At 35.8% G+C, this 13,760-nt stretch overlaps 1 protein-coding gene across 1 annotated transcript in view; it reads right to left on the minus strand.

Annotated features, from left to right (window-relative positions):
* The window catches only part of LOC109842398 (callose synthase 7-like), a 34,611-nt gene that overhangs the window by 10,549 nt on the left and 10,302 nt on the right, over positions 1–13,760 (minus strand). Inside the window, exons 17-36 of the mRNA XM_020411278.1 lie at positions 13,659–13,719; positions 12,153–12,419; positions 12,008–12,060; positions 11,861–11,921; positions 8,808–8,889; positions 8,676–8,725; positions 8,500–8,586; positions 8,249–8,353; positions 7,977–8,068; positions 7,810–7,888; positions 7,553–7,713; positions 7,296–7,419; positions 7,101–7,204; positions 6,908–7,025; positions 6,670–6,821; positions 921–1,030; positions 706–825; positions 553–621; positions 225–420; positions 34–145 (exon numbers count right to left, since the gene is read on the minus strand). Coding sequence (XP_020266867.1) covers positions 34–145; positions 225–420; positions 553–621; positions 706–825; positions 921–1,030; positions 6,670–6,821; positions 6,908–7,025; positions 7,101–7,204; positions 7,296–7,419; positions 7,553–7,713; positions 7,810–7,888; positions 7,977–8,068; positions 8,249–8,353; positions 8,500–8,586; positions 8,676–8,725; positions 8,808–8,889; positions 11,861–11,921; positions 12,008–12,060; positions 12,153–12,419; positions 13,659–13,719 — 2,203 coding nt within the window. The remainder of the gene's footprint in view (positions 1–33; positions 146–224; positions 421–552; positions 622–705; positions 826–920; positions 1,031–6,669; positions 6,822–6,907; positions 7,026–7,100; positions 7,205–7,295; positions 7,420–7,552; positions 7,714–7,809; positions 7,889–7,976; positions 8,069–8,248; positions 8,354–8,499; positions 8,587–8,675; positions 8,726–8,807; positions 8,890–11,860; positions 11,922–12,007; positions 12,061–12,152; positions 12,420–13,658; positions 13,720–13,760) is intronic.

A 13,760-nucleotide genomic window follows, 5' to 3' on the forward strand; every position in this document is an offset into this window, starting at 1 on the left:
CTGAATGCAAAACTAATGCCAAATAATAAGTACCTCATCCAACTTATCACCACCTTTAACAAGCACAGAGTAATAAGCTTTCTCAGGTTTTTCATTCACTTTCTCTTCCCTCTCATCGATGTAGGCAACACGTAGTGAAGGATACCTACATAGCACAGCTAAGTATGAATTAGCATGGTTTTCAGATAAACAACACAATTTCTTGTTAGTGGTGAGTAGCTTACAGCAACATCAAGTTAAGTATATTTTGGTAACAACTCTTGTCATGGGCAACACTGGATTTTTTCTGCATTCCATAGATCTGACATGAAACCACATAGGTAAACTTCATATCTGCAATAGCTTCTGAACGTTGAGCATAAGCCACTTGGTCGTGATAATTCTTGTCTGGAGATATTGTTCTGGAGCCACCTAAGATAGCTGTAAAGTAATGTAAAAAAAGAAAACAAACTCACGGCTTTATAGGGTGCCACATAGTTTGCAAAAAGGTAGTAGCTGATAGTAACAAAGAAAAGACACATAGTGGGAGTAGCCAATCGGTAAATAACTAACCATGATCCTCTGCCATGTCTAGAAAGCATTGCAGCTCAAGGGCCTGTCTGTAGTACATCATTCCTCTCACTAGCAAACAATGGAATCCAAACGTGAATAACAGGGAATGGATCCTTATAGAGAAAATTACAGTTCACATAGAATAATTACTACCTGTTCTGGAAAGCGTCTGTCCTCTGTATGATACCCATTGGCGGACTGAATCCATCATTTCCTTCTCTGAGGTTTCGTCCTTTGGACGACTTACACGTTCCATGAAGTTTCTCCACTCATCTAAAGGATGGGAAAGAAACATGTAATGCAGTTTACACTTTGTGAAATGATAAAACTCTTGTGCGGACAAGAGGTTAAGACCTCAAGAATATCACCTGGATATATTTTCTGTAGATAAAACAAAATTGTTATACCGTCCTCGTTTTCTTTGTTAAGTTCTTCTTCGGAATAAAGCACTTCTTCTTTATAATATGGAGTCAGAACACTATGGTCCAGAAACAAAAAGAGAACCATAATTAGAAGACAGAAAAAGCAAATGTAAATTAGTTTTGTAGATATCCATTTCCACACAAAGCCAAAAAGAATGATGATACTATGCAATTAATAGGGAATAAATGTAAGAAGAAATGAATTTCAAAAAGAGTAAATCCATAGTATGACCGTTCAAAGCACAAACTTACACCCCTCCTCTAGTGAACTTCATAATGTATGATCTAACCTAGAATAACAAAATACCACCCTTAGTTTGTGAGACCCCAAAGCAGTCCCACATTGGTGGGTTGTAAGAGAATTTGAGTGTTTAAGTAGCCAAGCTAAAGACTCAAGTGTGCATCAGCTAGTTGATTTTAACAGTGGTTTAAGCCAAACAACAAGCTACACTCAGTAGGCCTCATGGCTTACATCATACCAATGGGCTCACGGGTCCAGAACGTGAAAAAATGATATTAAAGCAGTTTGCCAACCGAAAGTGTAGAGCTATATGCTTTATGGGGGCTAAGTGCTACACTGCGTGAGCACGGTGGGAGCCACCTCTAAAATCCACGTCGTCTGGCGGTAATACTAGGATATGCCAATTGTTATGTTGCGATGAGAATGTCACATACGTAAGGTGAAGTGATTGTGAGACCCAAAGATAGCCTCACATTGGTGGGTTATAAGAGAATTTGAGTGTTTAAATAGTTAAATTAAAGACTCAAGTGTAGCGTCGGCTAGTCGATTTTGGCAATGGTTTGAGCTAAACAACGTGACACTCAGTGGATCCCACAGCTTACATCGCGCCAACTGACTCGTGGGCCCGAACATGGACTCGGGGCGTGACATAAGTACTCCCTAGCAATCAACATTAATTATATAACCTTCTTTCTTCTCATAATATTGCAAAATTTAATCTTATCCTACTAATTTTGTTGTGATAGTGGTTGGGATTATGAGAACAAAACGGAAGCAAAAACCCTAAGCCTTACATGGAAGGTCAAGCATACACAAAATTCTAGTATAACGTGGAAGAAAATACAAGCATGATTATATTTGTTGTTTAGCCAAACTCAAGCCGTCCATATGCGGAGCTTGAGACAGATTTCACTACTAAAATAACATGGAGTACAACGGACAATCAACGCAGCCTAACTCTATTTTCTCAATACAAGTCTTAACATTGAGAATTCACCTCATCATATTTAAATCCTTATAACAACGATACTCTTCCATTAATGAGAAACTTCGGCCGCTTCATGCTAGCCACCTTTCATGCCTTGATAAAAAAGGTATACATAGTACTTCCGACCCATCCTTCTCTCTCCTTTCATTTCATCGGGTCATGATCTGCATCCAACCTCGCCTAAAACCCATGTAACCATGTTGCATACCTAGTACATGCGTACATACGCACACACGCATATGCACATACCATACCTATATGCATAAATACATGATACACCACTACATGCATGCATCTATACATACATACATATATCCCTTTAAAGGATCTTCATGACCTTAAATTTAGGCTGTTGATCATTAAATAATTCAAACATCAGCGGTAACAAAATCCTATAGAGGAGGCTTTTCATACATCAAACATCAATTTGCTTTGTTCTCAATATTTCCAAACATAAGCACAAGCGATTTTTCAGACATCAAGAACCTTGATTCGTCCTTAAAGAAGTAATACTTTGAAGCCTTTCTTTGTGCCCAGTCTTCCTAGGAACTACCATGAGAACTTTACTCCCTTTATGCAATTTGAGTCTATTTGTCCTTGATGTTGAATCCATGCAACACGTAACTTGCATGCACCATAAATGAAGTCTTTCTACCTCCATTTTAGTCTGGATTTTTACTTTCTGTCAAAAACTAATCTTTATAGGACCCTATGTCAGCCTTGTACTTTACCACATCTTCGAATCCATCGGAAAAAACCATAGTGACACATCATAACAAAGAGTCCACTGCACAATCCTAACCATCTTTGGAGTAAGCTAACCAAAAGCAACAATTCTTCCAGTCCAAAAAAAATACAAATCTCACCTTCGTTGAATATGCAATCTATTTGTTCTGCCTTTGGTTTTGTTCCCACCCGCTAGAGCTCTCGCCGCTCCACTTGAAACTAGTGGCCATCATTAGATTCCACCATTATTGTATTGCCACTATGACTTTCCACTATAACGCGGTGAAAAGAGTAAAAAAAATCTCCAAATCCACCAAGTGGTGCTCTTTGAATCCACAGAGAGAATATAATAAAGAAGATTTTTGTTGATGAAAATTTATATTAATTCTAATATTTCATGTCTCCTCTTAAATTAAAAAATAAAATGGATTCCTAATAAGACTGGAATTACAAAAAAAATAGAAAGCATCAAACCCTATTCTAAAAAGACTCCCTATAATAGAGGAGATAAATCATGAATCAAAATTAAATTTATTTTCTAATCTAAATAAACTTCAACTTTATTACTAAAGAAAAAATAAAAGCTGATATTTTCGATTTTTTATCAAAATCTGGTGATACTAATGTGATTTTAGAAATCTATCAATCTGGATTGGCTTCAACTCGTTGAGATAAGCAATTTTCATATATAACATGTCATAATCCGCCTTCCGAATTAAGAGATATGGTTATTTCTTTCCTGGCAAGTCAATAATTCATTCGCATCTGTATTTGACTCGTGAAGGTCCCACTTCTCCATGAATTTGCTCGTTATATGTTTTACATCAGTCCTCTTCTTGAAAGCAGCTCGACCCGAGCTTATATTTGCTTGAATAATAGTTTTATCAATAAACACTTTTCTTCTCTTGCATCAATTAGCATCCGCCTTGTACTTAACATTTACTATTTTCCCATTGTTCTTTTGTTTCCTCATCTACGACTTCTTCTGAATCGAACTTGTATATAAATCTTTCCAACATCATGTTTATATGGCTGACGGCATGTGGATTTATAAATAAATGGAAAAGCTCCCTCAAATCTTTTCCTCGTTGCTTTTCATATTCTTATGCATGAGTTTTTCTTTCAATCTTGTTAAAATCATTGACACGTTTTGTTTCAAAAGTTTTCCTCATACTCTCTCTCCTTTGTTCTAGGGTCTCCATTAAGCAAGTTACATATATAATCAATCGCCTCTTCTTCTTTACCATTCTCCTCTATCAGAATAACATTAGCCGGTGTTACATCATTCACAATAGCTTCAGAAATTTCATGTATTGTGTCCATATTCACTGACAAATCACCATCATATCAATGACCTCAGTTGCAACGAGGGTTTGCACCTCAGGAGGAATTTTACTAAGGACAAGTTCTTCTCAAGATACAACCAAGGCATAAACTTCTTCAGATTGCTTCAAGTCTTCTGTAAAAGCCCCGTTATCTACCACCAAAAGTTTTATCTTCTTAATAGTCTCTATCTTGAATGATTCCTTTTCTGCAAGAGGTATGAGTACAATTTGACGTCCATCTTTCTTGAAAATATAAGCATGGTCTCTTCTCCTCTAGGTAGCACCAACATTAAACTGTCATGACCTACCTAAAAGCATATGATAAGGATTCATCTCAACCACATCACACAACACCTCGTCAATATAGTTGCGGCTGATGGAAAAAGGTACCCGACACATCTCACCGTCCAGCATCTCATCGACCTGCATCTCATCGCCCTTGCGAATCAAGCCGATCTTGTAGAGAAGTGGGTGTTTTACTGACTTCAAACCTAACATATCCACCATTTGCTGAGAGACAAGATTCTTGTTACTGCCACTGTCAATGACAACATCACAAATCTTCTATATCATAGTGAATCTTTTGCGGAAGACATTGTTCATTTGAGATGGTTCTTCTATCTTTGTTTCTTCTTCAATGTCATTTACAACTTCAAGGTCTTGCTTAGAGATAGATTGAGATTGCTCAATCCTTCCATGATCATCATTAAAGTGTGAACTCGGGAGTAGATTGAACACATACTAATATGTAGGAATAAAATGAGCTTTCAACAATTCTTTCATCTTCACCCATGATCAAAAAAATTTACTTCTGCTGATGAGAGTGTTCCTCGCACAATGAGTGCCACTAAAAAGCTATTTCACCCTTTAAGTCGGTAGGATACTCGTTTAACCTTCTGATTTTCTGTAATTCTTAAATACTCGAAAAATCTCTCCCGCTTATCAATCCAATCAAAAAAATTATCTATATCGAGTTTCCCATTGAAAGATGATAAATCAACCATCATGTTTATAATATCATAGATACCCCACCTTGAGTAGCCTCTACAACCATGATTTTAGTTTTTAGTATCATAGATATCTCATCTTCAGTAGTCTCTACGACCATGACTTCGGCGCAGGGCTTCATACTCATCGATGTTGCTATTGAATTCTTCATACAGAGTCTGGTCACGTCTGTGGTGACCAGCAACACGATCTCGAACTCATCTTTCATTCGAACTCGTCCTTCATTCAAATGCTCCACTGTCAATGCAAGTCCGTCCACACAACTCTTTATCCGAGTTTGGGTAATAGGGGCTTCGTCGCCTGTCAATGGATCGGAAAAACAAGGCTCTGATACAAATTAACACGGCGCGGAAGTAATAAGCCTCGGAATCTACCAAGAGGTGCTCTTTGAATCCACAAAGAATGATCTTCAAACCCACTAAGAACTTCAAATCCACGAAGAGAATATAATAAAGAAGAATCTCATTGATGAAAACTTATATTAATTCTAAGATTACATGTCTCCTCTTACATAGAAAAATAAAATAGACTACTAATAAAAAAATTAGAATTATAAAAAAATAGAAAGCACCAAATCCTACCCTAAAAAGACTCCTTATAATAGAGGAGACAAATAATTAATCAAATTTAAATTTGTTAATCTAATATTGACTCCAACTTTATTAGTTATTACTAAAAATAAATAAAAGTTTATATCTTCGGATTTCTATCAAAATCTGGTGATATTGATGTGATTTTAGAAATTTATCAATTTGGATGGCTTCACCTCATGGAATAGGTAATTTTATATACAATATGTTAAATCCGCCTTCCGCATTAGGAGATATGGTTATTTCCTTGCTAGCAAGTCAATAATTCATCTGTATTCTCATTTGACTTGAGAAGGTCCAACTTCTTTATGAATTTGCTCGTTATGCGTTCTATATCACATTACCAAGCAATTGACCATCTATTCAAATCCATTTTCATCTAGGAATATCAAATTAAGATAAATATCCATTATGGTCTTTCTCCGCTTCCCACCAAACATGTCATTAGCAAAGTACTCAATATTGCACCTCAGAAGATAATAAACCTCTTATTAAAAATGGAGTTCCTTTCAATCAACAATATACTCTTTTGAGTTTTCAACTAGTAAGACTTAATGATTTAATCGCCACTGTGAAAATAGGTCCATTAATGGTCAATGCCTTTGAACTACACACAAAGCAACTAAATCATTATGTGTGAGTGTGTGTATGTGTGCACATGCATGTGTATACTTCATGCTAATATCCAATTTTTAGTTTATTGAAATTGATAACGATTATTTCTTAGTTAAGTTTCATGACTGGAAAGCACATCAGAGAGACAGTACAATTATTAACTTTTCAGTAAAAATGAAACCAAAAGTGTTCAAATTCATACCTGAAAGGAAGCATCTGACGAACTTTTGGAGCAGTTGGCATTCTCATAAACAGGGAATTCGCAAAGAAAGTAATGCGGCGCCGAGCATCCAAATTCGTCGGTACATTTATTGCAGATTCCTTGACCGTCAGGAGCAAATGAAGCCGAACCACCTACACAAGGTTTTTCAAAAAAAAAAGTTAGCAATGGCAAGCGGGAAAATGAAACAAAGGAACAAAAAGTAAATAAATAAATAAACCTTCTCCATCCAGGACTTGTTTCCCATGAGATCAAGGTTTATGTTTGCAAATTTGAGTTTGGTTTTGTCATGCTTGTTTGCATGCTCGTATGTGTCTGCTTGAGCTTTGTCCAATGTGCTATAAAAACAAAGCATAGAAATTAGTGCAAATGACATAACAGAATGGTTGAAGGAGAATTTAGAAATATCTCACCCATGCCCACTAGTCATCACATCCTGTTGAATGATCTCCATTATATCTTGTAATACATTGATGATTTGTGTCCTAGAGGAATTAAGATCTTCATGATCACCTTTCTGCAAGAGTATAAGATTATCTTAAAGAGTGACAAAAGCATTCTATTTCAGCAGGTCTGCAGAACAAAAAGCGATCTGAGAAATAAGTTACCAAAAGAGTTAGTAGTCTCTCCAATTTACTACTGAGCTGGGGCAATTCACTAGTCTTGAAATTACTAAGAAACTTGCGCTGCTGGATGCTCGTATCTACTGTATGACATATCTGCCTAATAACGCTGAAAAAGGGAATCAATGTAACAACACAATGTTAATACTTAAATCACGAATAAACTGTCCATTCTGCAAGTAACAGTGAGCCTCTTCAAGGACAAGGTTACAACATAGTGTCAACATATGACATATCCTTACTGTCTGTCCGCTTCATCAACCAAAAGACTATAAAGTATGTCTCTCAATGTTTCATAACATTCAGTGACTGCAGCTGACATGTATCTGTCATTCTTGATCTTCTTAAATAGTTCTGCATCACCCTTCTTGAAATCTTTAGCCATGTCAAGCGCTATGGGTATCTATTGAGTTATGACATAACATTATTATGAAAAGAACTATCAGTGCAGAGAAGCATGATGGTATGCAGGAAGAGCTAACGTTTATACAGTTCATACCTTACTGGCGAGAAGAAATGGAGGCCACTGCACAACAGATACACCTGAAGAATATGGCACCAGTAACAGATCTTTCTCACTGGCCCACATAAAGAAGACAATGAGCATTCAAAGAATACTAGAAGTTAGCATCTATTTCAGTTAAGTAAGAATTAAACAATCTCAACTTGTTGCTTATCAGGTCTTCCTGTCGTAAAGAATTGATGAATCCATTCCACACATGTGAAAACTTGGCTATGTTCCTTCTTTCCACCTCTTCCTGCTTATTTGATGTAAATAAAATGAGTGTATTAGAGAAAATGAATTCATGTACTTCACAATTATTAGGAAGAGCTTTCAGTGATATAAAATAATATAATTTTACAACCAAAAGCGCTACCCTTATAGAAATTTAGAAAATGTGAACTTAGATTAGCATTTTGAACATCACAAAAGCAACCTCATTTCTACTGGATTCTGCCTTCAAGGGTGGTGGTACAAGGCGTTCACTAAAAGCAGAAGGCACTGACTCAAATCTGGACCTTAACATTCCGAGAGTCCGTATCTGTAACAAGCGGGGTGAAATTAATGAGCCAGAACCATCATTATAAATCAATTCTAGAAAAGTGTGATGAGTGAAATGTTAAAGGGACAAGGTCTTTAGAAAGTTGTAAGAGCCATTATAGGTGGAATAGACAGAAATAATCTCACCTCACCCAGGTGGCTAAAAGCACCCTGAATGCCTCCAAAGATAGTGGAGAAAATGGCATACCATATCTGTGCATCCATGAAATACACCTGTTTTTTTTAAAGAAGTTATAACAACATCTAAATGAAAAAATAGAAAGGCAGAACAGCAATAATGTTAATCTTTCAGAAACATTTACCAGAACAATTGGCGCCCATATTGTTATAACTACACCCATATTATGTTTCACTGCATTATTTTAGAAGTTGAGTCACTGTCCATTAAAAGTTGAAAACAGAAGTCAAACTTGATATAAGAGTTAAAACATTACAGTAAGGGAAGAATTCGTGCCATTCGTATGACCCAATTCCAGCGGTCATGATCACCTTTGTTGGTTCAACTAAAGGGTATATCTATTAGCAGAAAAAGATGAAGTCATGTTCACAAACAATAAGAACAATGTTTATGCAAGGCTACCGTATTAAATGCTATGAAAGGAAAATGTTATAGACCTTGAGAAAGTTTGTAAAGGGAAACAATAACATCAAAACTATATGCGCATATTTCAAGCCCAAGATTGATAGTACTATATCTCATGACTAAACCAGATCAATTATTGAGACGAACTTCTGACGATCTACTCAGGTCTTCAGTTGATAGTGAAAACATAATGCCCACTGAGGAAGTCTAATGACTGTCAAACGTATAGAAGTGCAGTAAATTTTTCATATTAGCTCAAAACATGTATATTATCTTCCACATTTATGCTACACTGTAGTATGCCATTGTGCTTCTATATTTGAAGAATAAAGATACATAGATCCTACACTATACAAAACCTTTGGTTTCCATAGAGTCTACAAGAAGCATCAAAATCCTACCACGAATATCAAGGTAGAGTTTGTAAAAGAAGCCAATGTATCATCTCTAGGACTCCAACTTATGTCGTAGTTCTCCTTGTTCTAACCAAAGCACTAATAAATTGCTCATGGGTATAAGTTGTGATATGTAAGCTTTTATATAAATTTAGAATCAAATTATACATAAATCTAGTGTAAATACATACATGTATGGATGCATGCATGAATATATTTACTCTCTCTCTCTCTCTATATATATATATATAGAGAGAGAGAGAGAGAACGAGAGAGAGAGAGAGAGAAATGGGTATGCTTGGTACCAAGTACAAATTTTGTGCTTTGTAGTAAGTTTTCATATTTCCATCCACTCATTCCAATTCCCAATCAGTCCCCAATATATATATATATACACACACACACACACACTTATGACATCATACCCCAGACATCAAGATGTGGAGTACATAGACACATAGCTAAAGATGTTTTTAAGATAGGTTTGTAGTTCATCAGTTTCTGTAGCTGGCTTCTACTAAGTTATCATTGTTAGAATTAATATAAAACTATAATCCTCGGAGTTTTGGTATAATGGTTAGACTTAATTTAAGAATCACAAATACAAGGTTGGTCTCAAAACTTTGGGTTGGGAAGCAGAAAATTCTGAGACAAAGAGCAATCCTGTGTTTGACCATATGAATAGCAAACAAAATGCTTGCTATAGCTGTATTTGCAGTTCCACAACTAATGTCGATACATATAGGTTACACTTCAGCAGAGGAAAAAGAAAAGTTAATAGGCATGTCTTAGGCTTCATGTGCCCCGTCCATGGGTCAAATTAGCTGTAAAGATAACTGCTAGAAGATACCTTATTTGTTAATTTAACAAGATTAATCGCCAGAGATAAAGGAAATTCTTTACCTTGAAATCAAATATTCAAAATCTAGTAAGATGATATCTAAAATAAAGGAAAGAAGATATTAAATGCATTTTCTTGTTGAAGACAACTTCAATACTTGAACCTGGGCTTCTAACAATCCATCGAGTCAGGCCCAGCAGCAAAGGTCTTTTTTATTATGTCATATAAATTAACTAAGAAAGGTTTTCACATATTATTCGTCCAACTTGTGTGACCAACATTGAAATGTATGACGTGTGAGCACTTCAAGTTTCAAAGGACGAGTACAGCCAGAATAGAATAGCTAAGCCACTTCACTCAAAGGTATCTCTATTACCTAGTAGTGGATAAACATTTGGTGTAAGTAAGTGTTGGGGATTTTAGTCCTCCCTACTATGATCTCCGCAACCCGGAAACTAACCACAATCACAAGATAGAAAACACTCACAATCAATAAAATGAACACCAAGCTTTAACGTGGTTCGACCAAATTCGGCTTACTTCAATGGGCACAATACGAGAAAATCCAGTATGTATTAGGGACAACTACAAGAGATATCACTCAACTCTCGTCTTTCAATCTCTCAACCTCACATACATAATTAATCTCTCATGTTTTCTCCAAAGCTCTCTTCTCACAATCTTTTGGATGGAAGAATACTGTGAAACCCTCTCTCAACCTTACAATTTTTTGCAAGGACAAAGATTGCGAAACTCTCTCCTTTCACACACTATTTTTAAATCCAGTTTACACCCTCTGCTACCTTTACAAGAATAGCGGCTCTTTCCTTCTTCTCACATTGGTTTTCCTCCAGTAATAGAAGACTATATATAGGCAAATCAAAACCATATCCCTAGCCTAACGTCCTACGTATAATAGGATACAAACTATTTAGCATGATGAGATCCAATCTCCTAATCATGATAGACCTCTAATCCTATCTAACTCTCATGAAGTTAAAGAAAGAATCAAAAACACAATCCCAATAATAAGGTCAGGTAATTCGATTAAAAATGGTTCTGACCTGTCATCCATTCCGCTGTTGGTCTAAATGAAATAAATGATGGGTATCAATCTACAGTTTCGAGCTTTGGATGTCTTCTATGTTACCTGAGTACTTTTATTAGGAAGTCGTACATGTACTGGACACGTACTAGCACCAATACCTAAACCTCTTGGACACTTCTTGATTGCATATGTTTATTTGAGCTTATACTCAATTATACAATACATGTTTTTTTAACTTAAAACACTCCTCATACACTTCTTGGATGTATATTCTATATTTCACATCTATTTCTCATATATTAATCTTAAGCAAATGAAAAAATTAATATTGATCTTAGGTAAATTATTAATTTAATACATCAAAATATACATGACATGCATATATATCGCCATGTCTCTATACCCTACCTTTGGCAAATTTTCCTGGTCCACTTCCTGTACCCATACCCATGCAATGTAGGACGTATCAGTACAGCAAAAGGTAGCTAAATAATTTCATTGGAAGCTATCTCTATTAAATAGGAATATTCACCTAGATAGCGACATATAATTCTATTGTATACTGTACAGTGTGTTTGTTGAGAAACATATCAATCAAAAAAGACGAGTGATGTAATCACCTCAACATAGTAACTGAATGAAAGCTTGCTGATGAGTAACAGAATCCAGAATAGAGTATATCTGTTAAGACAATAGAATTATAAATACAAAAATAATTTTACCCAGTAGAGTGACAATAGGAAATAGCATATATCGTAATATCTTACTTGAGAAGTGAGAACATGTCCTCATGCATGCCTCTTCCTACATATAACTTGGGCTGTAATAGTATAAAACAGCGCCATATAAGAAATACTGGAATTGAATAGCCAATAATGTATGTTAGAGATCTAAATAAAAAAAGATCATTACCTGTGACCACCACATCAGAAGAGTGATTAAACGATTATTAGAACGCTCCAGGGTCCTCCGAAGTGGTGGAACCATAAACAGCAAGGCAGCCAGAATGTTCGGTATTATGTAAATGGCAATAGCAAAATTAAAGAATGACTGGCTCCGCCAATTGCTAGCCCACGTACTGAAGAATTTAACAAGTCCAGTAGGATTCTGGACAGTGCTGGAGTAGCCTATTGGCGATAAACATTTGGTGTAAGTAAGTGTTGGGGATTTTAGTCCTCCCTACTATGATCTCCGCAACCCGGAAACTAACCACAATCACAAGATAGAAAACACTCACAATCAATAAAATGAACACCAAGCTTTAACGTGGTTCGACCAAATTCGGCTTACTTCAATGGGCACAATACGAGAAAATCCAGTATGTATTAGGGACAACTACAAGAGATATCACTCAACTCTCGTCTTTCAATCTCTCAACCTCACATACATAATTAATCTCTCATGTTTTCTCCAAAGCTCTCTTCTCACAATCTTTTGGATGGAAGAATACTGTGAAACCCTCTCTCAACCTTACAATTTTTTGCAAGGACAAAGATTGCGAAACTCTCTCCTTTCACACACTATTTTTAAATCCAGTTTACACCCTCTGCTACCTTTACAAGAATAGCGGCTCTTTCCTTCTTCTCACATTGGTTTTCCTCCAGTAATAGAAGACTATATATAGGCAAATCAAAACCATATCCCTAGCCTAACGTCCTACGTATAATAGGATACAAACTATTTAGCATGATGAGATCCAATCTCCTAATCATGATAGACCTCTAATCCTATCTAACTCTCATGAAGTTAAAGAAAGAATCAAAAACACAATCCCAATAATAAGGTCAGGTAATTCGATTAAAAATGGTTCTGACCTGTCATCCATTCCGCTGTTGGTCTAAATGAAATAAATGATGGGTATCAATCTACAGTTTCGAGCTTTGGATGTCTTCTATGTTACCTGAGTACTTTTATTAGGAAGTCGTACATGTACTGGACACGTACTAGCACCAATACCTAAACCTCTTGGACACTTCTTGATTGCATATGTTTATTTGAGCTTATACTCAATTATACAATACATGTTTTTTTAACTTAAAACACTCCTCATACACTTCTTGGATGTATATTCTATATTTCACATCTATTTCTCATATATTAATCTTAAGCAAATGAAAAAATTAATATTGATCTTAGGTAAATTATTAATTTAATACATCAAAATATACATGACATGCATATATATCGCCATGTCTCTATACCCTACCTTTGGCAAATTTTCCTGGTCCACTTCCTGTACCCATACCCATGCAATGTAGGACGTATCAGTACAGCAAAAGGTAGCTAAATAATTTCATTGGAAGCTATCTCTATTAAATAGGAATATTCACCTAGATAGCGACATATAATTCTATTGTATACTGTACAGTGTGTTTGTTGAGAAACATATCAATCAAAAAAGACGAGTGATGTAATCACCTCAACATAGTAACTGAATGAAAGCTTGCTGATGAGTAACAGAATCCAGAATAGAGTATATCTGTTAAGACAATAGAATTATAAATACAAAAATAATTTTAC

The sequence above is a fragment of the Asparagus officinalis genome, chromosome 5 (genome assembly GCF_001876935.1).
Source record: "Asparagus officinalis chromosome 5, Aspof.V1, whole genome shotgun sequence".
NCBI lineage: Eukaryota > Viridiplantae > Streptophyta > Magnoliopsida > Asparagales > Asparagaceae > Asparagus > Asparagus officinalis.